The sequence below is a fragment of the Cetorhinus maximus genome, unplaced genomic scaffold (assembly GCF_964194155.1).
Source record: "Cetorhinus maximus unplaced genomic scaffold, sCetMax3.hap1.1 HAP1_SCAFFOLD_2936, whole genome shotgun sequence".
NCBI lineage: Eukaryota > Metazoa > Chordata > Chondrichthyes > Lamniformes > Cetorhinidae > Cetorhinus > Cetorhinus maximus.
This window is the reverse complement of record NW_027598866.1, coordinates 9,146-35,430: the sequence shown is the minus strand read 5'-3', so window position 1 is coordinate 35,430 and position 26,285 is coordinate 9,146. Positions and strand designations below refer to the sequence as shown.

At 54.6% G+C, this 26,285-nt stretch overlaps 1 protein-coding gene across 2 annotated transcripts; it reads left to right on the top strand.

Moving 5' to 3' along the window:
• The first annotated feature begins 6,701 nt into the window (after window positions 1-6,701).
• On the top strand, window positions 6,702-26,093 carry LOC144677718 (protein INCA1). 2 transcript variants are annotated; one of them, XM_078537751.1, is made up of 7 exons: window positions 6,702-7,164; window positions 8,104-8,217; window positions 9,108-9,150; window positions 16,216-16,418; window positions 19,162-19,248; window positions 19,282-19,345; window positions 25,762-26,093. In XM_078537751.1, exons 1-7 carry the CDS (start codon window positions 7,079-7,081, stop codon window positions 25,894-25,896), a joined length of 732 nt encoding a protein of 243 aa, XP_078393877.1. In that variant the 5' UTR covers window positions 6,702-7,078; the 3' UTR covers window positions 25,897-26,093. The 2 variants fall into 2 exon arrangements, with proteins under 2 accessions (XP_078393877.1, XP_078393878.1); XM_078537752.1 differs by lacking the exon at window positions 8,104-8,217 and having other exon boundaries at window positions 7,076-7,164.
• The last annotated feature ends 192 nt before the right edge of the window (window positions 26,094-26,285 follow it).

Sequence of the window (26,285 nt, the reverse complement as noted above, 5' to 3'; positions counted from 1 at the left end):
GAGGGGGGGTGGGGGGTGATGGGGGGTGATGAGGGGGGGTGGGGGGGTGATGGGGGGGGATGGGGGGGTGATGAGGGGGGGTGGGGGGGTGATGAGGGGGGGTGGGGGGGTGATGGGGGGGATGGGGGGTGATGAGGGGGGGTGGGGGGGGTGATGGGGGGGGTGGGGAGTGATGAGGGGGGGATGGGGGTGATGGGGGGGTGGGGAGTGATGAGGGGGTGTTGGGGGGGGTGATGGGGGGGATGGGGGGTGATGGGGGGGATGGGGGGTGATGAGGGGGGGGGGTGGGGAGTGATGGGGGGGTGGGGAGTGATGGGGGGGTGGGGGGGGATGAGGGGGGGATGGGGGGGTGATGAGGGGGGGGTGGGGGGGGGATGGGGGGTGATGGGGGGGGGGTGGGGGGGGATGGGGGGGTGATGAGGGGGGGTGGGGGGGTGATGGGGGGGTGATGAGGGGGGGTGGTGGGTGATGGGGGGGTGATGAGGGGGGTGGGGGGTGATGGGGTGGGTGGGGAGTGATGAGGGTGGGTTGGGGGGGGGTGATGGGGGGGATGGGGGGGTGATGGGGGGGGGTTGGGGGGTGATGGGGGGATGGGGGGTGATGAGGGGGGGGGTGGGGGGTGATGAGGGGGTGATGAGGGGGGGTGAGGGGGTGATGGGGGGGTGATGATGGGGGGATGGGGGGTGATGGGAGTGATGGGGGGGGGATGGGGGGTGATGAGGGGGGTGGGGGGGTGATGGGGGGGGTGGGGAGTGATGAGGGGGGGTTGGGGGGGGATGGGGGGTGATGAGGGGGGGATGGGGGGTGATGAGGGGGGGTGGGGGGGTGATGGGGGGATGGGGGGTGATGAGGGGGGAATGGGGGGGGTGATGAGGGGGGGTGGGGGGGTGATGGGGGTGATGAGGGGGGGTGGGGGGGTGATGGGGGGGGTGGGGGGCGGTGATGAGGGGGGGATGGGGGGGTGATGAGCGGGGATGGAGGGTGATGAGGGGGGGTGGGGGGGGGGTGATGAGGGGGGGGTGGGGAGTGATGGGGGGGTGGGGGGGTGATGAGGGGGGGATGGTGGGTGATGAGGGTGGGGTGGGGGGGGTGATGAGGGTGGGGTGGGGGGGGTGATGAGGGGGGGGTGGGGGGGTGATGGGGAGTGATGAGGGGGGGATGGGGGGTGATGTGGGGGGTGGGGAGTGATGAGGGGGTGATGAGGGGGGGATGGGGGGTGATGAGGGGTGGGTGGGGGGGTGATGAGGGGTGGGTGGGGGGGTGATGGGGGGTGGGGAGTGATGAGGGGGGGTTGGGGGGTGATGGGGGCGATGGGGGGGTGATGAGGGGGGGATGGGGGGTGATGAGGGGGGGATGGGGGGTGATGGGGGGGGGATGAGGGGGGGGATGTGGGGGGATGATGGGGGGGAATGGGGGGGATGGGGGGTGATGGGGGGAATGGGGGGGATGGGGGGTGATGAGGGGGGGGGTGATGGGGGGTGATGAGGGGGGGGATGATGGGGGGTGATGAGGGGGGGGATGATGGGGGGATGGGGGGATGATGGGGGGGATGGGGGGTGATGGGGGGATGGGGGGTGATGGGGGGGTGATGGGGGGGTGATGAGGGGGGGATGGGGGGGGGTGATGAGGGGGGGGGGGATGATGAGTGGGGGATGGGGGGGGTGACGGGGCGGGATGAGGGGGGATGGGGGGTGATGAGGGGGGGGGATGATGGGGGGATGGGGGGTGATGAGGGGGGGGATGGGGGGGTGACGGGGCGGGGATGAGGGGGGATGGGGGGTGATGAGGGGCGGGATGGGGGTAATGAGGGGGGGGGAATGGGTGGTGATGAGGGGGGGAAGGGGGGGATGGGGGGTGATGAGGGGGGGGTGGGGGGTGATGAGTGGGGGGGGATGGGGGTGATGAGGGGGTGATGGAGGGTGATGAGGGGGGATGGGGGGTGATGAGGGAGGGGGGATGATGGGGGGATGGGGGGTGATGAGGGGGGGAATGGGGGGGGATGAGGGGTGATGTGGGGGGAATGGGTGGGATGGGGGGTGATGAGGGGGGGGGTGGAATGGGGGGGATGGGGGGGAATGAGGGTGATGAGGGGGGGGATGGGGGGTGATGAGGGGGGGGAATGGGGGGTGATGAGGGGGGGGGATGGGGGATGATGATGGGGGGATGGGGGGTGATGAGAGGGGGGTGGAATGGGGGGTGATGAGGGGGGGGGCATGGGGGGGGATGGGGGGTGATGGGGGGGATGGGGGGTGATGAGAGGTGGATGGGCGGTGATGAGGTGGGGGATGGGGGGTGGTGAGGTGGGGGGGAATGGGGGGTGATGAGGGGGGGGATGGGGGGTGATGAGGGGGGGGATGGGGGGTGATGAGGGGGGGGGGGATGGGGGGTGATGGGGGGGGGGAATGTGTGGTGATGAGGGGGGGGATGGGGGGTGATGTGGGGGTGATGGGGGGGTGGGGGGTGATGAGGGGGGGGATGGGGTGGTGATGAGGAGGGGGTATGGGGGGGTGATGAGGGGAGGGATGAGGGATGGGGGTGATGAGGGGGGGGATGGGGGGTGATGATGGGGGAATGGGGGGTGATGAGGGCGTGATAGTGGGTGAGGGGGTTGATTGGGGTGAGGGGGTTGATGGGGGTGAGGGTGTGATTGGGGGTGAGGGTGTGATTGGGGGTGAGGCGGTTGATTGGGTGAGGCGGTTGATTGGGGGTGAGGGTGTGATTGCGGTGTGGGGGTTGATTGGGGGTGAGGGTGCGATTGGGGGTGAGGGGGTTGATTGAGGATGAGGGTGTTGATTGGGGGTGAGGGGGTTGATTGGGGGTGAGGGGGTTGATTGGGGGTGAGGGTGTGATTGGGGGTGAGGGGGTTGATTGAGGGTGAGGGGGTTGATGGAGTTGAGGGTGTGATTGGGGGTGAGGGGGTTGATTTGGGGTGAGGGTGTGATTGGGGGTTTGGGTGTGATTGGGGGTGAGGGGGTTGATTGAGGGTGAGGGGGTTGATTGGGGGTGAGGTTGTGTTTGGGGGTGATGGTGTGATTGGGAGTGAGGGTGTGATTGGGGGTGATGGTGTGATTGGGAGTGGGTGTGATTGGGGGTGAGGGTGTTGATTGGGGGTGAGGGGGTTGATTGGGGGTGAGGGTGTGATTGGGGGTGAGGGGGGATGATTGGGGGTGAGGGTGTGTTTGGGGGTGAGGGTGTGTTTGGGGGTGAGGGTGTGTTTGTGGGTGAGGGGGTTGATGGGGGGGTGAGGGGGTTGATTGGGGGTGAGGGGGTTGATTGGGGGTGAGGGTGTGATTGGGGGTGAGGGTGTGTTTGGGGGTGAGGGTGTGATTGGGGGTGAGGGTGTGTTTGGGGGTGAGGGTGTGTTTGGGGGTGAGGGTGTGTTTGGGGGTGAGGGTGTGATTGGGAGTGAGGGTGTGTTTGGGGGTGAGGGTGTGATTGGGGGTGAGGGTGTGTTTGGGGGTGAGGGTGTGTTTGGGGGTGAGGGTGTGATTGGGGGTGAGGAGGGATGATTGGGGGTGAGGGTGTGTTTAGGGGTGAGGGTGTGATTGGGAGTGAGGGTGTGTTTGGGGGTGAGGGTGTGATTGGGGGTGAGGGGGAATGATTGGGGGTGAGGGGGGATGATTGGGGGTGAGGGTGTGATTGGGGGTGAGGGTGTGATTGAGGGTGAGGGTGTGATTGGGGTGAGGGGGGATGATTGGGGGTGAGGGTGTGTTTGGGGTTGAGGGTGTGTTTGGGGGTGAGGGTGTGATTGGGGTGAGGGGGGATGATTGGGGGTGAGGGGGGATGATTGGGGGTGACGGTGTGTTTGGGGGTGAGGGTGTGATTGGGGGTGAGGGGGGATGATTGGGGGTGAGGGTGTGTTTGGGGGTGAGGGTGTGATTGGGGGTGAGGTTGTGTTTGGGGGTGAGGGGGTTGATGGGGGGGTGAGGGGGTTGATGGGGTGGTGAGGGGGTGATTGGGGGTGAGGGTGTGTTTGGGGGTGAGGGTGTGATTGGGGGTGAGGGTGTGTTTGGGGGTGAGGGGGTTGATGGGGGGGTGAGGGGGTTGATTGGGGGTGAGGGGGTGATTGGGGGTGAGGGTGTGTTTGGGGGTGAGGGTGTGATTGGGGGTGAGGGTGTGATTGGGGGTGAGGGTATGTTTGGGAGTAAGGGTGTGATTGGGGGTGAGGGTGTGTTTGGGGGTGAGGGTGTGTTTGGGGGTGAGGGTGTGATTGGGGGTGAGGGGGGTGAGGGTGTGTTTGGGGGTGAGGGTGTGATTGGGGGTGAGGGGGTTGATTGGGGGTGAGGGTGTGTTTGAGGGTAAGGGTGTGATTGGGGGTGAGGGTGTGTTTGGGGGTGAGGGTGTGATTGGGGGTGAGGGTGTGATTGGGGGTGAGGGTGTGATTGAGGGTGAGGGGGTTGATTGGAGGTGAGGGGTTGATTGGGGGTGAGGGTGTGATTGTGGGTTAGGGTGTGATTGAGGGTGAGGGGGTTGATGGGGGGTGAGGGTGTGTTTGGGGGTGAGCGTGGTGGCGGGCTGACTGATCTTGAGCCGGTACTCTCCTCTCTCCAGGGGAGTTTCAGTTGCTGAATGCACCCACACACACAGCGGGCACTGGAGAAAGGGCTGTGTTGTCTGGGCCATTCATGGGCTCTCTCTGCTGCAGGACCACAATACCAGGCCATGGAGAACAGTGATTGAAGGACCATCGCCATAACCTCATTCTGCTCCCATAGCCAAACACACACCATCCCATTCACCCCACCATCCCTGTACTCGCAGGTTACGTTGGCTCCTGGTTCAGGAACGCCTCAATTTTAAAATTCTCATCCTTGTTTTCAAAATCCCTACATGACCTGACACCTCCCTATCTCTGTAACCTTCTCCAGCCCCTCAACTCTCCAAGATCTCTGCGCTCCTCCAATTCTGGCCTTTTGACCAGGAGTAGGCCATTCGGCCCTTCGAACCTGCTCTGCCAGAATCACAGTGCAGAAGAGGCCCTTTGGCCCATCGAGTCTGCACCGACACGTGAGAAACACCTGACCTACCTACCGAATCCTATTTACCAGCACTTGGCCCATAGCCTTGAATGTTATGACGTGCCAAGTGCTCATCCAGGTACTTTTTAAAGGATGTGAGGCAACCCGCCTCCACCACCCTCCCAGGCAGTGCATTCCAGACCCTCACCACCCTCTGGGTAAAAAAGTTTTTCCTCACATCCCCCCTAAACCTCCTGCCCCTCACCTTGAACTTATGCCCCTTTGTGACTGACCCTTCAACTAAGGGGAACAGCTGCTCCCTATCCACCCTGTCCATGCCCCTCATAATCTTGTACACCTCGATCAGGTCGCCCCTCAGTCTTCTCTACTCCAACGAAAACAACCCAAGTCTATCCAACCTCTCTTCATAACTTAAATGTTTCATCTCAGGCAACATCCTGGTAAATCTCCTCTGCACCCCCTCCAGTGCAATCACATCCTTCCTATAATGTGGAGACCAGAACTGCACATAGTACTCCAGCTGTGGCCTCACCAAGGTTCTATACAACTCCAACATGACCTCCCTACTTTTGTAATCTATGCCTCGATTGATAAAGGCAAGTGTCCCATATGCCTTTTTCACCACCCCACTAACATGCCCCTCTGCTTTCAGAGATCTATGGACACACACGCCAAGGTCCCTTTGTTCCTCAGAACTTCCTAGTGTCATGCTATTCATTGAATACTTCCTTGTCAAATTACTCCTTCCAAAGTGAATCACCTCACACTTTTTCAGGGTTAAATTCCATCTGCCACTTATCTGCCCATTTGACCATCCCGTTTATATCTTCCTGTAGCCCAAGATACTCAACCTCACTGCCATTTAATAAGATCACAGCTGATCTGATTGTAACCTCAAATCTGCATCCCACCCACCCCCCGATAACCTATCACCCCTTTGCTTACAAGAATCTATCCACCTCTGCCTTAAAAATATTCAGAGACTCTGCTTCCATCACCTTTTCAGGAAGAGAGTTCCAAAGACTCACAACCCTCTGAGAGAAAATGTTTCATCTCATCTCCGTTTTAAATGGACGACCCCTTATTTTTAAACAGTGTCTCCTAGATCTAAATTCTCCCACAAGAGGAAACATCTTCTCCACATCCACCCTGTCAAGACCCCTCAGGATCTTATATGTTTCAATCAAGTCGCCTCTCACTCTTCGAAACTCCAGCGGATACAAGCTTAGCCTGTCCAACCTTTCCTCATAAGACAACCCACCCATTCCAGGTATTAGTCTGGTAAACCTTCTCTGAACTGCTTCCAATGTATTTACATCCTTCCTTAAATAAGGTGACCAAACTGTACACAGTTCTCCAGATGTGGTCTCACTAGTGCTCTGTATAACTGAAGCATAACCTCGCTACTTTTGTAATCAAATCCCCTCGCAATAAATTATAACATTTTATTAACTTTCTTAATTACGTGCTACACCTGTATACTAGCATTTTGTGATTCATGCACTAAGACACCCAGATCTCTCTGCACCTCCGAGCTCTGCAATCTCTCACCATCTCGATAATATGCCTCTCTTTTATTCTTCCTGCCAGAATGGACAATTTCACATTTTTCCACATTATGCTCCATTTGCCAGATCTTTGCCCACTCACTTAACCTGTCTGTACCTTTCTGTGGCCTACTTTTGTCCTCTTCACAACTTACTTTCCTATCTATCTTTGTGTCATCAGCAAATTTGGCAACCATCCCATCCCCTTATCCAGGCCATTCATATAAACTTTAAACAGCTGAGGTCCCAGCACTGATCCCTGTGGCACACCACTCATTACATCTTGCCAACCTGAAAAGTACCCATTTATACATACTCTCTGCCTCCTGTTAGCCAACCAATCTTCTATCCATGTATATGTTACCTTCCATAACACGAGGTTCTATTTTCTGCAATACTCTCTTGCTCTCTCTATTTAGGTCCCTCACTGCCTCTCGTGCTCCCTCTCTTCTCTCTTTCACTCTCTATTTCTCATTTGCTCCCTCTCGTTGGCTCCTTTGTGTATGCCTTAAACTGCTAGGTTAATTCTTCTTCCTCTGTCTCTCCAGAGCTATGAAGGGACAGCATTTTAAAACACCATGGAGTCTTCAAAGCAACTCTGAAGAAGAGAATGATGAGAATTTCATACCGTTTGTAACGTACGTTATTCCTTGTGCGTTTTCACAAAGGGTGCTTTTGGGCCAGCAGCTGTCTCATTGGGGGTCAATGCACTGCCTGAAAAATGGATAATGGATAATGGATAGCTTCACATTCCTGCTTCATGTTTCTAACTCATCTCAGACTGTTAGCGGGAAAGACAATAACAAACTTCATCTGGGTTATTGAGAGGAGGAGATCAGATAGGGTTCCTCCTCCTCATCACTGAGGGAGCCTGGCACTGTCGGAGGGTCAGTACTGAGGGAGTGCTGCACTGTCGGAGGGTCAGTACTGAGGGAGTGCTGCACTGTTGGAGGGTCAGTACTGAGCGATTACTGCACTGTCAGAGGGTCAGTACTGAGGGAGCGCTGCACTGTCGGAGGGTCAGTACTGAGGGAGTGCCGCACTGTCGGAGGGTCAGTACTGAGGGAGTGCTGCACTGTCGGTGGGTCAGTACTGAGGGAGTGCTGCACTGTCAGAGGGTCAGTACTGAGGGAGTGCCGCACTGTCAGAGGGTCAGTACTGAGGGAGCGCCGCACTGTCGGAGGGTCAGTACTGAGGGAGTGCCGCACTGTCGGAGGGTCAGTACTGAGGGAGTGCTGCATTGGAATCTGAAAGGAGGAAGAGAGAGGTTGAGAAGAGAGTGAAACTGTAAGAGTCTGCCAGGCCCCACTTAGTGCTCTCCAACCTGACTCTTTCTCTTTCTCTCTATCTCACTGTCCTCGCCTTTCTTTCTCTCTCCTTTTTCTTTTTCTCTCATCCTTTTTTCTTTCTCTCTCTGTTTCCCCCTCTTTTTCCCTCACTGTCACCCCCTGTCTTTTTGCCCTTTCCATCTCCCATCCCCCCTTTCTCTCTCTCTATGTTCCCCCATTGCTCTCTTTCCCTCTCTCCACTTTATTTTCTCTCTCTCTGTGTCTGTGTTAATTTCTAACCCATTGCAGGCGTTCGAAGACAGTCAGCAGGTATGAAGCAGAAGCTGAAAGCAGACCGCGTTCTCCAGCCATTGTGAGGAACTGGGCTTGTGCGATGGATCACGCACATCCACTCCATGCAGGGTAAGCACACACACACCTGGTTACAGTGGGAGGCTGTGTGTTGGGTCTCTCGCAGGCTAGCTCTGCTGGAGACGCTGGGTCCTGCGCGACAGGCTGAGCAGAATGTGTTCCTGCTGACCTGGGCTCTAACCTGTGGCCTCACTCCCACCCCGCCCCGCGCCCCCCCCCCCAGCTCTCTGTTGCTGCTTTGCTGCAGGGGTAGATAAAGAAGCACCAGGAAGTGGGAGGGTGCTGCACGAGAGCGCTCGGGGAGAGGTGGGTTGGGAGAAAGGGACCTTTGGGGATGGAGGAAGGGGGTGCTCAGCCAATCCCCCTATACCATGAGCAGCGTGGTGGTGGGGGGGGGAGGGGGAGAGTGAAGCAAGAGGAGCATGAATCTGGAGCAGCCAAACTTTAGTGGCCATCTGGACCCTGTGGAAGATGGGACCACCCCCCCACTCTTCCCACCTCTATACTCAGCTGGGCCGGTAACATGGGGAATCCAGTTACTCTGTAAACCCCACCCAGCTCCCTCCTCATCCCGGTTAAGGAAGTGGGGAGAGGCACCAGGCTAGTACCCAGAGTTTCTGGAAGATGTGTGTGTGGACAGGGTGAACCTTGCCTGTTTCTTTCGCTCTCGAGTAGCTGGGTGATACTCATGGTCTGAGCTGACACAGGCACGAGGAGTTGAATGGCCTCCTGAGCTATAAGTTCTCTGACTGCGATGTTAGGTGGGGTGTTGGGTAAGGTAAGCAGAGGATAGCTTGTGCCTCTGGATCCTCTGTCTTCAGGAGAGGACAGGGCGGGGGGAAGGTGAAAAGGGAGTTTTCAGCATTGACAGTATCTCCCCGCAGATTGTTGTCTATTCATTGTGCAGTGTTGACCCTTCCCCCTGTGATTGTGTTTTACAGCCCTCATTGGATGGAAGTGTATGAAGAGGCTTCTCCGAGATTGGTGAGCAACACCCCAAGTTTGCAGCAAGCAGGTTTGAAGCTGCTACATCTGTGGAGAGGTCTTTGTGCCATTGTGGGTGGGGAGGAGTGAAGGGGAGACTGCAGACTGCAGTCCAAGTGCAAGAGGAGTTCTCTTCAATGCTGTGAGTTTCATCTTGAGGACAGCGATATGAGCCCTCAGCGTGGGAGCCTGCAGCACGGGAGCCCGCAGCACGGGAGCCCGCAGCACGGGAGCTCGGAGCCTGCAGCACAAGAGTCCGCAGCACCGGAGCCCGCTGCATGGGAGCCTACAGCACCGGAGCCCGCTGCATGGGAGTCTGCAGCACTGGAGCCTGCTGCATGGGAGCCTGCAGCACCGGAGCCCGCTGCATGGGAGCCTGCAGTGCTGGAGCCCGCTGCACGGGAGCCTGCAGCACCGGAGTCCGCTGCATGGGAGCCTGCCATGCTGGAGCCCGCTGCACGGGAGCCTGCAGTACTGGAGCTCAGAGCCTGCAGCACCGGAGCCCGCTGCACGGGAGCCCCCAGCACCAGAGCCCGGAGCCTGCAGCACAAGCGTCCACTGCATGGGAGTGCACAGTGCTGGAGCTAGTTACAAGGAGCCTGTTTCACTGCTGCAAACAACTCCTTACATTTATATAGCACGTTTATGTATTTGTGAACATATGAATTAGGAGCAGGAGTAGGCATTTGACCCTTCGAGTCTGCTCCTCTATTCAATAAGATCATGGCTAATCTGACTGTGGCCTCAACTACACATTCCACCTACCTCAATAACCTTTGACTGCCTTGTTAGTCAAGAATTTATCTACCCCGTCTCAAAAATACTCAGTGACCCTGCCTCCTCCGATCTATGGGGAAGGGAGTTCCAAAGACTTACAGCCCTTTGAGAGAAAAATATTTCTTCTCATCTCTGTCTTAAATGGAAGACCCCCTTATTTTTAAACAGTGACTCCTAGTTCTAGTCTCTCCCACAAGGGGAAACATTCTTTCAGCATCCACCCTGTCAAGTCCCCTCTTGGAAAATATTGTCAAATATCCCAAGGAGCGATTATTTGACACTTAGCTAAATTAGGAGATTAGGAAAGGTGATTGAAGATTGGTCAAAGGGCTTGGTGTTCAGGCGTATCTTAAAGGATGTACACAGTGATGTCCACCAGGGGTCAGTGAGCATTTCAAAATGAACTGCACTTGGGTACGAGACATTTACAGTTAACACAAGTTCCCCTCGCTGGGGGGGACTCGGGTGAGGGTCTCTCGCTGGGGGGGACTCGGGTGAGGGTCTCTCGCTGAGGGGATATGGGTGAGGGTCTCTCGCTGGGGGGATTGGAGTGAGGGTCTCTCGCTGGGGGGACTCGGGTGAGGGTCTCTCGCTGGGGGGACTCGGATCAGGGTCTCTCGCTGAGGGGATATGGGTGAGGGTCTCTCGCTGGGGGGATTGGAGTGAGGGTCTCTCGCTGGGGGGACTCGGGTGAGGGTCTCTCGCTGGGGGGACTCGGGTGAGGGTCTCTCGCTGGGGGGACTCGGGTGAGGGTCTCTCGCTGGGGGGACTCGGGTGAGGGTCTCTCGCTGGGGGGACTCGGGTGAGGGTCTCTCGCTGGGGGGACTCGGGTGAGGGTCTCTCGCTGGGGGGACTCGGGTGAGGGTCTCTCGCTGGGGGGACTCGGGTGAGGGTCTCTCGCTGGGGGGACTCGGGTGAGGGTCTCTCGCTGGGGGGACTCGGGTGAGGGTCTCTCGCTGGGGGGACTCGGGTGAGGGTCTCTCGCTGGGGGGACTCGGGTGAGGGTCTCTCGCTGGGGGGACTCGGGTGAGGGTCTCTCGCTGGGGGGACTCGGGTGAGGGTCTCTCGCTGGGGGGACTCGGGTGAGGGTCTCTCGCTGGGGGGACTCGGGTGAGGGTCTCTCGCTGGGGGGACTCGGGTGAGGGTCTCTCGCTGGGGGGACTCGGGTGAGGGTCTCTCGCTGGGGGGACTCGGGTGAGGGTCTCTCGCTGGGGGGACTCGGGTGAGGGTCTCTCGCTGGGGGGACTCGGGTGAGGGTCTCTCGCTGGGGGGACTCGGATGAGGGTCTCTCGCTGCGGGGATTCGGGTGAGAGTCTCTCGCTGGGGGTACTCATGTGAGGGTCTCTCGCTGGGGGGACTCGGGTGAGGGTCTCTCGCTGCGGGGATTCGGGTGAGGGTCTCTCGCTGGGGGGACTCGGGTGAGGGTCTCTCGCTGGGGGTACTCATGTGAGGGTCTCTCGCTGGGGGGACTCGGGTGAGGGTCTCTCGCTGGGGGGACTCGGGTGAGGGTCTCTCGCTGCGGGGATTCGGGTGAGGGTCTCTCGCTGGGGGGACTCATGTGAGGGTCTCTCGCTGGGGGGATTCGGTGAGGGTCTCTCGCTGCGGGGATATGGGTGAGGGTCTCTCGCGGGGGGATTCGGGTGAGGGTCTCTCGCTGGGGGGACTCGGGCGAGGGTCTCTCGCGGGGGGATTCGGGTGAGGGTCTCTCGCTGGGGGGACTCGGGTGAGGGTCTCTCTCTGGGGGAACATGAGGGAGGGACCCTCGCTGGGGAATGGTGTCTCAGGGGTTTCTCTCCGGCTGCACTGTCTGTATAAAACATTCCGAGATCACAATGGGTTTCAGGACATTAGCTCCAGTCATGTTGCTTCACGTTCATCATACACAGGGATCAGGAACAGGAACACTGCCTCATTTCCTACCCCTTGAGTGGGGGAGGAGGGGTGCAAGAGGCCAATCAGAACAATGTCTACTGCTTTACAACTGGCCAATAACAGCATCACACTCCTGCTTCCTGGGGACCAGTAACACACCGGGTAGTATCTAATATTGTTAGGTAACATAGGACTGAGCAGCATGAGTAGGCCATTCGGCCCTTCAAGCCTGCTCCGCCATTCAATAATGTCATGGCTGATCTGGTTGTGGTCTCCACTCCACTTTCCTGTCAGCCCCTCATAACCCTTGACTCCCTTGTCGATCAAAAATCTGTCGAACTCAGCCTTGAATATATTCATTGACCCAGCCTCCCCTGCTCTCTGGGGAAGAGAATTCCACAGACTGACATCCCTCTGAGAGGAAAAATTCCTCCTCACTTCCATCTTAAAAGGGAGGCTCCTTATTTGTAAACTGTGCCTTCAAGTTCTTGGCCCCCACAACAGGAAACATCCTCCTGGCATTCCCTCTGTCAAGGCCCCTCAGGATCTTATATGGTTCCATAAGATCACTTCTCATTCTTCTAAACTGCAATGGGACCAACCTGTTCAACCTTTCATCATAAAATAAGCCCTTTGTCGCAGGAATGAGTTGAGTGACCCTTTTTGGAACTGCTTCTGATGCAATTATATCCTTTTTCAAATAAGGAGACCACAACTGTACACAATATTCCAGATGTGGTCTCACCAAGGCCCTGTACACCTGCAGCAAAACATCCCCACTTTTATATTCCATTCCCTTTGCAATAAACACCAACATTTCATTTGCCTCCCTAATCACTTGCTGCACCTGCAAACTAACTTTTTGTGATTCATGGACCAGGAAACCATTCTGTGCCACGAGTTCTGCAATCTCTTCCAATCTAAATAGTTTACTGCTTTTCTTTTCTTCCTGCCAATGTGAACAACCTCACATTTTCCCACATTACACTCAGGGGGAGGCGGTGGTGTAGTGGTATTGTCACTATAGACTAGTGATCCAGAATCCCAGGCTAATGCTGCGGGGACCCAGGTTTCAATCCCACCTTGGCAGATGGTGGAATTTGAATTCAGTAAAAATCGAATTTTTTATTAAAATATCTGGAATTAAGAGTCTAATGGTGACCATGAAACCATTGTCGATTGTCGTAAAAACCCATCTGGTTCACCATGTCCTTTAGGGAAGGAAATCTGCCGTCCTTACCCGGTCCGGCCTACACGTGACTCCAGACCCACAGCAACGTGGTTGACTCTTAAAATGCCCTCTGAAATGGCCGAGCCAGACACTCAGTTGAATCAAACTGCTAAAAACAAGTCAATAAGGAATAAAACTGGATGGACCACCCAGCAACGACCCAGGCACTGGAAAAGACAACAGCAAACTTGGGTCTGTCGACCCTGCAAAGTCCTCCTTACTAACATCTGGGGGTTAGTGCTGAAATTGGGAGAGCTGTCTCACAGACTAGTCAAGCAACAACCTGACATAGTCATCCTCACAGAATCATATCTTACAGATAATGTCCCAGACACCACCATCACCATCCCTGGGTATGTCCTGTCCCACAGGCGGGACAGACCCAGCAGAGGTGGCGGCACAGTGGTATACAATCGAGACGGAGTCGCCCTGGGAGTCCTCAACATTGACTCCGGACCCCGTGAAGCCTCATGGTATCAGGCCAAACATGGACAAGGAAACCTCCTGCTGATTACCATCTACCGTCCTCCTTCAATTGATGAATCAGTGCTCCTTCATATTGAATACCACTTGGAGGAAACACTGGCAAGGGTGCAGAATGTACTCTGGGTGGGGGACTTCAATGCTCATCACCAGCAGTGTCTAGGTAGCACCACGATTGACTGAGCTGGCCGAGTCCTAAATGACATAGCTGCTAGACTGGGTCTGCGGCAGATGGCGAGGGAACCAACAAGAGGGAGAAACATACTTGACCTCTTCCTCACCAACCCGCCTGCCGCAGATGCATCTGTCCATGACAGTATCGGTAGGAGTGACCACCGCATAATCCTTGTAGAAACAAAGTCCCACCTTCACATTGAGGATACTCTCCATGTTGTGTGGCACTACCACCGTGCTAAATGGGATAGATTTCAAACAGATCGAGCAACTCAAGACTGGGCATCCATGAGGTGCTGTGGGCCATCAGCAGCAGCAGAATTGTACTCGGAACACAATCTGTAACCTCATGGCCCGGCATATCCCCCACTCTACCATTACCATCAAGCCAGGGATGAACCCTGGTTCAATGAGGAGTACAGGAGGGCATGCCAGGAGCAGCACCAGGCATACCTAAAAATGAGGTGTCAACCTGGTGAAGCTATAACACAGGACTGCTTGTGTGTCAAACAGCATAAGCAGCAAGTGATAGACAGGGCTAAGCGATTCAACAACCAACGGATCAGATCTAAGCTCTGCAGTCCTGTCACATCTAATCGTGAATGGTGGTGGACAATTAAACAGCTCACTGGAGGAGGAGGCTCCACAAATATCCCCATCCTCACTGATGGAGGAGCCCAGCACATTAGTGCAAAAGGTAAGGCTGAAGCGTTTGCTACAATCTTCAGCCAGAAGTGCTGAGTGGATGATCCATCTAGGCCTCCTCCAGAGGTCCCCAGCATCACAGATGCCAGTCTTCAGCCAATTCGATTCACTCCATGTGATATCAAGAAACAGCTGAAGGCACTGGATACTGCAAAGGCTTTGGGCCTTGACAATATCCCAGCAATAGTACTGAAGACTTGTGCTCCAGAACTTGCTGCGCCCCTAGCCAAGCTGTTCCAGTACAGCTACAACACTGACATCTACCCGGCAATGTGGAAAATTGCCCAGGTATGTCCTGTACACAAAAAGCAGGACAAATCCAACCCGGCCAATTACTGCCCCATCAGTCTACTCTCGATCATCAGTAAAGTAATGGAAGGGGTCATCAACAGTGCTATCAAGCGGCACTTGCTTAGCAATAACCTGATCACTGATGCCCAGTTTGGGTTCCGCCAGGGCCACTCAGCTCCTGACCTCATTACAGCCTTGGGTCAAACATGGACAAAAGAGCCGAACTCCCGAGGTGAGATGAGAGTGGCTGCCCTTAACATCAAGGCCGCATTTGACTTAGTGTGGCATCAAGGAGCCCTAGCAAAACTGGAGTCAATGGGAATCAGGGCGAAAACTCTCCTCTGGTTAGAGTCATACCCAGCTCAAAGGAAGATGGTTGTAGCTGTTGGAGGTCAGTCATCTCAGTTCCAGGACATCACTGCAGGAGTTCCTCAGGGTAGCGTCCTCGGCCCAACCATCTTCAGCTGCTTCATCAATGACCTTCCTTCCATCATAAGGTCAGAAGTGGGGATGTTCGCTGATGATTGCACAATGTTCAGCACCATTCGTGACTCCTCAGATACTGAAGCAGTCCATGTCCAAGTGCAGCAAGACCTGGACAATATCCAGGCTTGGGCTGACAAGTGGCAAGTAACATTCGTGCCACACAAGTGTCAGGCAATGACCATCTCCAACAAGAGAGAATCTAACCATCAGCCCTTGACATTCAATGTCATTACCATCACTGAATCCCCCGCTATTAACATTCTGGGGGTTGTCATTGACCAGAAACTGAACTGGACCAGCCATATAAATACTATGACTACAAGAGCAGGTCAGAGGCTGGGAATCCTGCAGCGAGTAACTCACCTCCTGACTCTCCAAAGCCTGTCCACCATCTACAAGGCACAAGTCAGGAGTGTGATGGAATACTCTCCACTTGCCTGGATGAGTGCAGCTCCAACAACACTCAACAAGCTCAACACCATCCAGGACAAAGCAGCCCCGCTTGATTGACACCCCATCCACAAACATTCACTCCCTCCACCACCGACGCACAGTAGCAGCAGTGTGTGTACCATCTACAAGATGCACTGCAGGAATTCACCAAGGCTCCTTAGACAGCACCTTCCAAACCCACAACCACTACCATCTAGAAGGACGAGGGCAGCAGATAGATGGGAACATCACCACCTGGAAGTTCCCCTCCAAGTCACTTACCATCCTGACTTGGAAATATATCACCGTTCCTTCACTGTCGCTGGGTCAAAATCCTGGAACTCCCTTCCTAACAGCACTGTGGGTGTACCTACACCACAGGGACTGCAGCGGTTCAAGAAGGCAGCTCACCCCCACCTTCTCAAGGGGCAATTAGGGACGGGCAATAAATGCTGGACTAGCCAGCGACACTCACATCCTGTGACTGAATTTAAAAAACTCAATTTTCCAAACTTTTGTCCACTCAGTTAACCCTTTGTTGACTCTCTACCTCCTCTAGACAACATGTTTTGCTACTATATTAAGGTTTTCTCTCTCTGTTCCTCTGTCTGCAGCTCAGTAGTCAGGCTGCCCAAAGACCAAACGTGAAACAGGACATCAGATGTTCTGCCTCAGCCCTGGAGCTGGAGAGACTGCCTTCACCGAGGGAACTGTACGGCAGGAAGAAAAGGAGGAGGAGGGAAGCTGGTGAGAGATGTGTCATGGCCGTCGTCTGTCACCTGGAAGAGCTGAAGAGGAGACAGAAAGGGATTGATCAGTATGAAGCACAGCCTCTGCCTTTTGTAATGTTGCCCCGTCAATGCATCCACCCCCCGACCCCCTTTCACCAGTGACCCCGTCTCTCACTGTTTCACTGTCCACCTTGTACAGCCAGTGCCCCCCGTCTCCCCCTCTCTCACTGTCCACCCTGTACAGCCAGTGCCCCCCGTCTCCCCCTCTCACTGTCCACCCTGTACTGCCAGTGCCCCCCCGTCTCCCCCTCTCTCACTGTCCACCCTGTGCTGCCAGTGCCCCCCGTCTCCCCCTCTCTCTCACTGTCCACCCTGTACAGCCAGTGCCCCCCGTCTCCCCCTCTCTCTCACTGTCCACCCTGTACTGCCAGTGCCCCTGTCTCCCCCTCTCTCACTGTCCACCCTGTACTGCCAGTGCCCCCGTCTCTCCCTCTCTCACTGTCCACCCTGTACAGCCAGTGCCCCCCCCGTCTCTCCATCTCTCACTGTCCACCCTGTACAGTCAGTGCCCCCCGTCTCTCCCTCTCTCACTGTCCACCCTGTGCTGCCAGTGCCCCCCCCATCTCCCCCTCTCTCACTGTCCACCCTGTACAGCCAGTGCCCCCCGTCTCTCCTTCTCTCACTGTCCACCCTGTGCTGCCAGTGCCCCCCGTCTCCCCCTCTCTCTCACTGTCCACCCTGTACAGCCAGTGCCCCCCGTCTCCCCCTCTCTCTCACTGTCCACCCTGTACAGCCAGTTCCCCCCGTCTCTTCCTCTCTCACTGTCCACCCTGTACAGCCAGTGCCCCCCCGTCTCCCCCTCTCTCTCACTGTCCACCCTGTACTGCCAGTGCCCCTGTCTCCCCCTCTCTCACTGTCCACCCTGTACTGCCAGTGCCCCCGTCTCTCCCTCTCTCACTGTCCACCCTGTACAGCCAGTGCCCCCCCCGTCTCTCCATCTCTCACTGTCCACCCTGTACAGTCAGTGCCCCCCGTCTCTCCCTCTCTCACTGTCCACCCTGTGCTGCCAGTGCCCCCCCCCCGTCTCCCCCTCTCTCACTGTCCACCCTGTACAGCCAGTGCCCCCCGTCTCTCCTTCTCTCACTGTCCACCCTGTACTGCCAGTGCCCCCCGTTATCCCTCTCTCACTGTCCACCCTGTACAGCCAGTGCCCCTGTCTCTCCCTCTCTCACTGTCCACCCTGTACTGCCAGTGCCCCCCGTCTCTCCCTCTCTCACTGTCCACCCTGTACAGCCAGTGCCCCCGTCTCTCCCTCTCTCACTGTCCACCCTGTGCTGCCAGTGCCCCTGTCTCCCCCTCTCTCACTGTCCACCCTGTACAGCCAGTGCCCCCCGTCTCTCCTTCTCTCACTGTCCACCCTGTACTGCCAGTGCCCCGCCCCGTCTCTCCCTCTCTCACTGTCCACCCTGTACAGCCAGTGCCCCTGTCTCTCCCTCTCTCACTGTCCACCCTGTACTGCCAGTGACCCCCGTCTCTCCCTCTCTCACTGTCCACCCTGTACAGCCAGTGCCCCCCGTCTCTCCCTCTCTCACTGTCCACCCTGTGCTGCCAGTGCCCCTGTCTCTCCCTCTCTCACTGTCCACCCTGTACAGCCAGTGCCCCTGTCTCTCCCTCTCTCACTGTCCACCCTGTTCTGCCAGTGCCCCCCGTCTCTCCCTCTCTCACTGTCCACCCTGTACTGCCAGTGCCCCCCGTCTCTCCCTCTCTCACTGTCCACCCTGTACTGCCAGTGCCCCCCGTCTCTCCCTCTCTCACTGTTCACCCTGTACTGCCAGTGCCCCCTGTCTCTCCCTCTCTCACTGTCCACCCTGTACTGCCAGTGCCCCTGTCTCTCCCTCTCTCACTGTCCACCCTGTACTGCCAGTGCCCCCCGTCTCCCCCTCTCTCTCACTGTCCACCCTGTCCAGCCAGTGTCCCCCGTCTCTCCCTCTCTCACTGTCCACCCTGTACTGCCAGTGCCCCCCGTCTCTCCCTCTCTCACTGAACAGCCAGTGCCCCCCGTCTCTCCCTCTCTCACTGTACAGCCAGTGCCCCCCGTCTCTCCCTCTCTCACTGTCCACCCTGTACTGCCAGTGCCCCCCGTCTCTCCCTCTCTCACTGTCCACCCTGTACAGCCAGTGCCCCCCGCCTCTCCCTCTCTCACTGTCCACCCTGTACAGCCAGTGCCCCCCGTCTCTCCCTCTCTCACTGTCCACCCTGTACAGCCAGTGCCCCCCGTCTCTCCCTCTCTCACTGTCCACCCTGTACAGCCAGTGCCCCCCCCCCCGTCTCTCCCTCTCTCACTGTCCACCCTGTACTGCCAGTGCCCCCCGTCTCCCAATCTCTCACTGTCCACCCTGTGCTGCCAGTGCCCCCAGTCTCCCCCTCTCTCACTGTCCACCCTGTGCTGCCAGTGCCCCCCGTCTCTCCCTCTCTCACTGTCCACCCTGTACTGCCAGTGCCCCCCGTCTCTCCCTCTCTCACTGTCCACCCTGTACTGCCAGTGTCCCAGGTCTCTGCCTCTCTCACTGTCCACCCTGTACTGCCAGTGCCCCCCGTCTCTCCCTCTCTCACTGTCCACCCTGTACTGCCAGTGCCCCCCATCTCTCCCTCTCTCACTTTCCACCCTGTACTGCCAGTGCTTCCTGCTCTTCCTGCCCCCTTGTGCTGCCCAGTTCTCTCTCCCTGCCCCCTCTCTCTGTGCCCCATTCCCTCTGCCATCCCTTTTCTGAATTTGATAAAAGTCCTGTGATGGGCTGACTCTAACATGCTGCTGACTTGTGTCCTCAGACTGAAAGCTCTGAGATGGGGTGCGAACAGATCCCAGGGCCTGACACAGGACAATGAGGATCTGGAGGAGATCAATCCAGGACAACATGAGGAGCTGGAGGAGATCAATTCAGGACAACAATCTACAGGCAGCACTGGGATAGCAGACTTCAGAAACAACACTGATCTGGATGATAGAGAGTTGGTAAAGGCTGTTAATCATAGGCATGAGATTCAGTATACAGTTATAACAATGACCATCCAGCGGGTCCACATATCACCAGTGGGGGTGGGTTCAAGACATGAGCTCATATTTCAGAATGACAATCCCACTGTCAGTACTGACGGAGTGCTGCACTGTCGGAGGGTCAGTATTGAGGGAGTGCCGCACTGTCGGAGGGTCAGTACTGAGGGAGTGCTGCACTGTTGGAGGGTCAGTACTGACGGAGTGCTGCACTGTCGGAGGGTCAGTACTGAGGGAGTGCCGCACTGTCAGAGGGTCAGTACTGAGGGAGTGCAGCACTGTCAGAGGGTCAGTATTGAGGGAGCGCTGCATTGTCGGAGGGTCAGTATTGAGGGAGTGCCGCATTGTCGGAGGGTCAGTATTGAGGGAGTGCCGCATTGTCGGAGGGTCAGTGCTGAGGGAGTGCTGCACTGTCGGAGGGTCAGTACTGAGGGAGTGCCGCACTGTCAGAGGGTCTGTACTGAGGGAGTGCCGCACTGTCAGAGGGTCAGTACTGAGGGAGTGCTGCACTGTCAGAGGGTCAGTACTGAGGGAGTGCAGCACTGTCGGAAGGTCAGTACTGAGGGAGTGCCGCACTGTCAGAGGGTCAGTACTGAGGGAGTGCTGCACTGTCGGAGGGTCAGTACTGAGGGAGCGCTGCACTGTCGGAGGGTCAGTACTGAGGGAGTGCTGCACTGTCAGAGGGTCTGTACTGAGGGAGTGCCGCACTGTTGGAGGGTCAGTACTGAGGGAGTGCCGCACTGTCGGAGGGTCAGTACTGAGAGAGTGCTGCACTGTCGGAGGGACAGTACTGAGGGAGTGCTGCACTGTCGGAGGTTCAGTACTGAGGGAGTGCTGCACTGTCGGAGGGTCAGTACTGAGGGAGTGCCGCACTGTCGGAGGGACAGTACTGAGGGAGTGCCGCACTGTCGGAAGGTCAGTACTGAGGGAGTGCCGCACTGTCGGAGGGTCAGTACTGAGGGAGTGCCGCACTGTCGGAGGGTCAGTACTGAGGGAGTGCCGCACTGTCGGAGGGACAGTACTGAGGGAGTGCTGCACTGTCGGAGGGACAGTACTGAGGGAGTGCTGCACTGTCGGAGGGTCAGTACTGAGAGAGTGCTGCACTGTCGGAGGGACAGTACTGAGGGATTGCTGCACTGTCGGAGGTGTCATTTTTCAGATGAGGTATGAAACCATAAAATTAAGCTATTTGCTGGTGAATCCCAATATGCTAAGGTTAGTTAAAGGTCAGCACTTGCACAGGGGGACACTGGGCAGTGGCGATCCATTTATCCCTGGAAGCTGGACAGTGGCTCTGAAAGTCTAAATCCATTTCCCAGTAGGAACTGGGCCAAGTGCAAACCTGTTATACAATCATAGAAAGTTAGCGGCACAGGAGGAGGCTGCTTGGGCCATCATGTCCGCCCCAGCCTCATCCCGCTTTCCAGCATTTGGACAGTAATCCTGCAGGTTACTGCACTTCAGGTACACATCCTTTACAATGAGTTGAGGGTTTCTGCCTCTACTCCCCTTTCAGGCAGTGAGTTCCAGACCCCCACAACCCTCTGGGTGAAATCATTTTTTCTATCTCCCCTGTAATCTTTCTACCAGTCACTTTAAATCTATGCCTCCTAGTCACCGACCTCTCTGCTAAAGTAAATCGGCCCTTGCTACCCACTCTATTCAGGTCCCTCACAATGTTGTACATCTCCCCTCAGCCTCCCCTGTCCCAAGGAGAACAACCCCAGCCTCTCCAATCTTTCCTCATAGCTGCAATTTTCCAGTCCTGGCAACATCCTGATAAATCTCCCCTGTACCCTCTCAAATACAATCACATCCTTTCTGTAATGTGACCAGAACTGCAGACAGTATTCAAGTTGTGGCCTAACTATGTTTTATGTAGTTCAGCATAACCTCCCTGCTCTTATAGTCCAAGCCTTGGCTAATAAAGGAAAGGATTCCATACACCTTCTTAACCACCTTATCCACCTGCCCTGCAACCTGCAGGGACCTGTGGACATTCACTGCAAGGTCTCTCACTTCCTCTACACTCTCAGTATTCTCCCATTTGTTGGGTAATTCTTTTCCTTGTTTGACCTCCCCAAATGCATCACCTCACACTTCTCTGAGTTGAATTCCACTTATCACTCCTCTGCCCACCTGACCAGTCCATTGATATCTTCGTGCCGTCTATAGCAATCCCCCTCGCTTATCAACCACACAATCAATTTTTGTGTCGTCCTCAAACTTCTAGATCATTCCCCCTACATTTAGACCAAATCATTGATATATACCTCAAAAAGCAGGGGACCCGGTACTGAACCCTGCAGAACCCTATTGGAAGCAGCCTTCCAGTCACAAAAACATCCATCAACCACTACCCTTTGTTCCCTGACACTGAGCCAGTTTAGTATCCAGCTTGCTACATCCCCCTGGATCCCATGGGCTTTTATTATTTTAAGGTTTGCCATGTGGAGCCTTGTCAAAAACCTTGCTAAAATGCATGCAGACCACATCAACTGCTCCATTACCCTCATCAATCCATGTTACTTCCTCAAAAAATTCAATCAAGTCAGTCAGACATGACCGTCCCATAACAAATCCAATCTGACCATCCCTGATTAATCCTTGTTTATCCTGTCCCTCAGAATTGATTCCAATAATTTGCCCACTCTCGAGATCATACTGAGTGGCCTATAATTATTCAGTCTATCCCAACCCCTCCCTCCCTTTTTAAACAAAGGAGAGCTCCAATCCTCCAGCACCACACCTGTATCCAGTGAGGATTGGAAAATGGACGGTCAGATCTTTGGTAATTTTCTCCCTGGCTTCTTTTAACAGCCTGGGGTACGTTTCATTCAGCCCTGGTGATTTATCCACTTTCAAGGATGCTAATCCCCTTAATACTTCCTCTTTCCCTATGTTTATCACATCCGATACTTCACACTCCTCCTCCTCCTTAATTATAATGTCTGCATTGTCCCCCTCTTTTGTGAAGACAGAAGCAAAGTATTCATTCAGAACCATACCCACATCGTCCGTCTCCACACACAGGTTACCTTTTTGGTCTTTTATGGGCTGTACTCTTTCCCTGGTTATCCTCTTAATGTATTAATAAAACATCTTAGGCTGCTCCTTGATTTTGCTTGCCAATATTCTTTCATGTCCTCTCTTTTGTTTTCCTAATTTGCTTGTTGATTTCACCCCTCCACTTCCTATACCGCTCTCGACTTTCTGTAGTATTGAGTTCTTGGTGAAAGCTTCCCTTTCCTGCCTTATCTTACTTGGTTAGCACCTTGACATCCAGGGGGCTCCAGGTTTGGTGGGCCCACCCTTTTTCTTTGTGGGAACGTGTTTATGCTGAACCCCTTGAATCTCCCCATCGAATGCCTCCCACTGCCCTGACACTGATTTACCTGCTAGTCGCTGTATCCTGTCCACATCTGCTGATTTACCTGCTAGTCGCTGTCTCCTGTCCATATCTGCTGATTTATCTGCTAGTCGCTGTATCCTGTCCACATCTGCTGATTTATCTGCTAGTCGCTGTCTCCTGTCCACATCTGCTGGTTTACCTGCTAGTCGCTGTTTCCTCTCCACATCTGCTGATTTACCTTCTAGTAGCTGTCTCTTGTCCACATCTGCTGATTTACCTTCTAGTCGCTGTCTCCTGTCCACATCTGCTGATTTACTTCTAGTAGCTGTCTCCTGTCCACATCTGCTGATTTACCTTCTAGTAGCTGTCTCCTGTCCACATCTGCTGATTTACCTTCTAGTAGCTGTCTCCTGTCCACATCTGCTGATTTACCTTCTAGTCGCTGTCTCCTGTCCACATCTGCTGATTTACTTCTAGTAGCTGTCTCCTGTCCACATCTGCTGATTTACCTGCTAGTAGCTGTCTCCTGTCCACATCTGCTGATTTACCTGCTAGTAGCTGTCTCCTGTCCACATCTGCTGATTTACCTTCTAGTCGCTGTCTCCTGTCCACATCTGCTGATTTACTTCTAGTAGCTGTCTCCTGTCCACATCTGCTGATTTACCTGCTAGTCGCTGTCTCCTGTCCACATCTGCTAAATCACTCCTCAGCCGAGGAAAATTGACCTTGCCCCGATTTAGAACTTTGACCCTGTTCTATCTTTGTCCCTTTCCATAGTTGTGTTAAAACTAACGGAATAATGATCACTGCCACCAAAATGTTCTCCCACTGTCGCTCCTTCCACCTGCCCAGCTTCATTTCCTAAAACTAAGTCAGGAACTGCACCCTCTCTTGTTGGGCTTGCTACATACAGGCCAAAAAAGTTCTCCTTAATGCACTTCAAGAACTCTGTTCCCTACATTCCTTTCACACTAAAACTATCCCAATAATATTGGGGTAGTTAAAATCCCCGACTATTACTGCCCTAATGTTTTTGTGTTTCTCAGAGATTTGTCTACATATTTGCTCTTCTATCTCCCTCTGACTGGGGGCTCTATAGTCCACTGCCAGTATTGTGACTGCCCGTTTCTTCCTCCTAAGCCTCAATTGATGATCCTTCTGACATATCATCCCTCCTCACAGCTGTAATTGTTTCTCTAACCAAAATTGCCATCCCTCCCTCCCTTTGTCACCCACCTTTGTATCTCGTCTGAAAACCCTGTAACCTGGAGTGTTGAGCTGCCATTTCTGTCCCTTTTTAAGCCATATTTGTATAATAGCTATGATATCACACTGCCACACTTCTGTCTGTGCCCTCAGCTCGTCCGCTTTACTTCCTTGTATTGAAGTATATCCCTTGAGCACTGTCAAACTCTTTTATTTTCTCACTTTTGTTTCTTCTGTCTCCCAGACTCGCACTGATTTTTTTGCCTTCCATTACCATTTCTGATTTTGCCCCATCTGAGTCTATCCACAGGTTCCCATCCCCCTGCCAAACGAATCTAAACCCTCCCCAACAGCACCTAGCAAACCTCCCAGCAAGGATACTGGTCCCAGCCCCATTGAGGTGCAAACTGTCTGACTTGCTCAGGTCCCACTCTCCCCAGGACTGTGGCCAATGCCTGAGGAATCGGAATCTCTGATACCATCTCTCCAGCCATGCATTCATCAACTCTAACCTCCTATTTCTATGTGTGTGGCCCTGGTAGTAATCCAGAGATTACTACTTCTGAGGTCCTGCTTTTTAATATCTTACTGGCTCTGTAAAATCTGCTGTCAGGACCTCATCCCTCTTTCTACCTATGTCATTGCCACCATTGTGAGCCACGACCTCTGCCTGTTCACCCTTCCCCTTAAGAATGTGCTGCAGCCGCTCTGTAATATCCTTGTCCCTGGCACCAAGGAAGCAACACACCATCCTGAGAATTTTTATGATGACACATTGTTTGATAGTTTATTTAAAAACTATTTCTTGTCTTAACCTATATTGCAAGCAAAGTTTCAAACAGTGCATAGGATTAATACACAGTGTAGCAGGGGCTCTATGATGTATCTAACCCCGTGCTATATCTGTCCTGGGAGTGTTTGATGGGGACAGTGTAGACGGAGCTTTACTCTGTATCTAACCCCGTGCTGTACCTGTCCTGGGAGTGTTTGATGGGGACAGTGTAGAGGGAGCTTTACTCTGTATCTAACCCCGTGCTGTACCTGTCCTGGGAGTGTTTGATGAGGACAGTGTAGAGGGAGCTTTACTCTGTATCTAACCCCATGCTGTACCTGTCCTGGGAGTGTTTGATGGGGACGGTGTAGAGGGAGCTTTACTCTGTATCTAACCCCGTGCTGTACCTCTCCTGGGAGTGTTTGATGGGGACAGTGTAGAGGGAGCTTTATTCTGTATCTAACCCCGTGCTGTACCTGTCCTGGGAGTGTTTGATGGGGACAGTGTAGAGGGAGCTTTACTCTGTATCTAACCCCGTGCTGTACCTGTCCTGGGAGTGTTTGATGGGGACAGTGTAGAGGGAGCTTTATTCTGTATCTAACCCCGTGCTGTACCTGTCCTGGGGGTGTTTGATGGGGACAGTGTAGAGGGAGCTTTACTCTGTATCTAACCCCGTGCTGTACCTGTCCTGGGAGTGTTTGATGGGGACAGTGTAGAGGGAGCTTTACTCTGTATCTAACCCCGTGCTGTACCTGTCCTGGGAGTGTTTGATGTTCCCACATTCAGGTTGACTTTAATTAAGAATGGATGAGACCAGTCTAGTTTTCGGTCGGTTTTGATGAAGATTATGCAGAGAATCATTGAACTTGTCTTCTGTAGAATCTGTGGAACTAATTTTATCTTTCTGACATTTTCTGGGACATTTTGAATTTTTTATCATTGGTTGAAGTGAACATTTGTGACAGTTGAGCCTGATTCCTCATTGATAATCAGTCTTGTGAATCCCGGTTTATCACAGGGAGATATATCACAATATTCTTTCTTCAGTTTTTCCAGCCGCGATGGAATTTTGTGGTTCAGGACCCGCACCCGACTCCCTGGGCCACCCCGTTCCTGCCCTGTGAGCGGGTAGAGGTGGAGGAGAAGCAGCCACCACTCAGCTTCCTGATGGAGCTGGTTTAGCAAGTTGGAGTTCCTGGGAGTTGAAGCATCGCACTGAGGAGTGAATGATTGGTCTGGGGAGACCTGCAACAAGTTGATTGCAATTTATTGATGCATTTATTGACTTTGCATTATTTGTTTCAGAAAGTCTGTAACCTGCAGAGGGGAACACGGTAGGGTTAGTGTCCCGGCTCTGTTATTTATATTGTTGGAGTAAAGACATGTAATTGAAAAGTAATGTTTTCTGGATCCATTTTTAGTCGTGGATATGAAGGAAGGGTAACTAACATTTCACTACCACTTCCTATCTGAACGCAAAGCTCTGAGTGAGAGTAGTGAGTGGCTTCAGATGCAGCCGGGGTCATGGAGTGAAGCAGAGACCACTGAAACACAATCCCGACCTGTTCCAG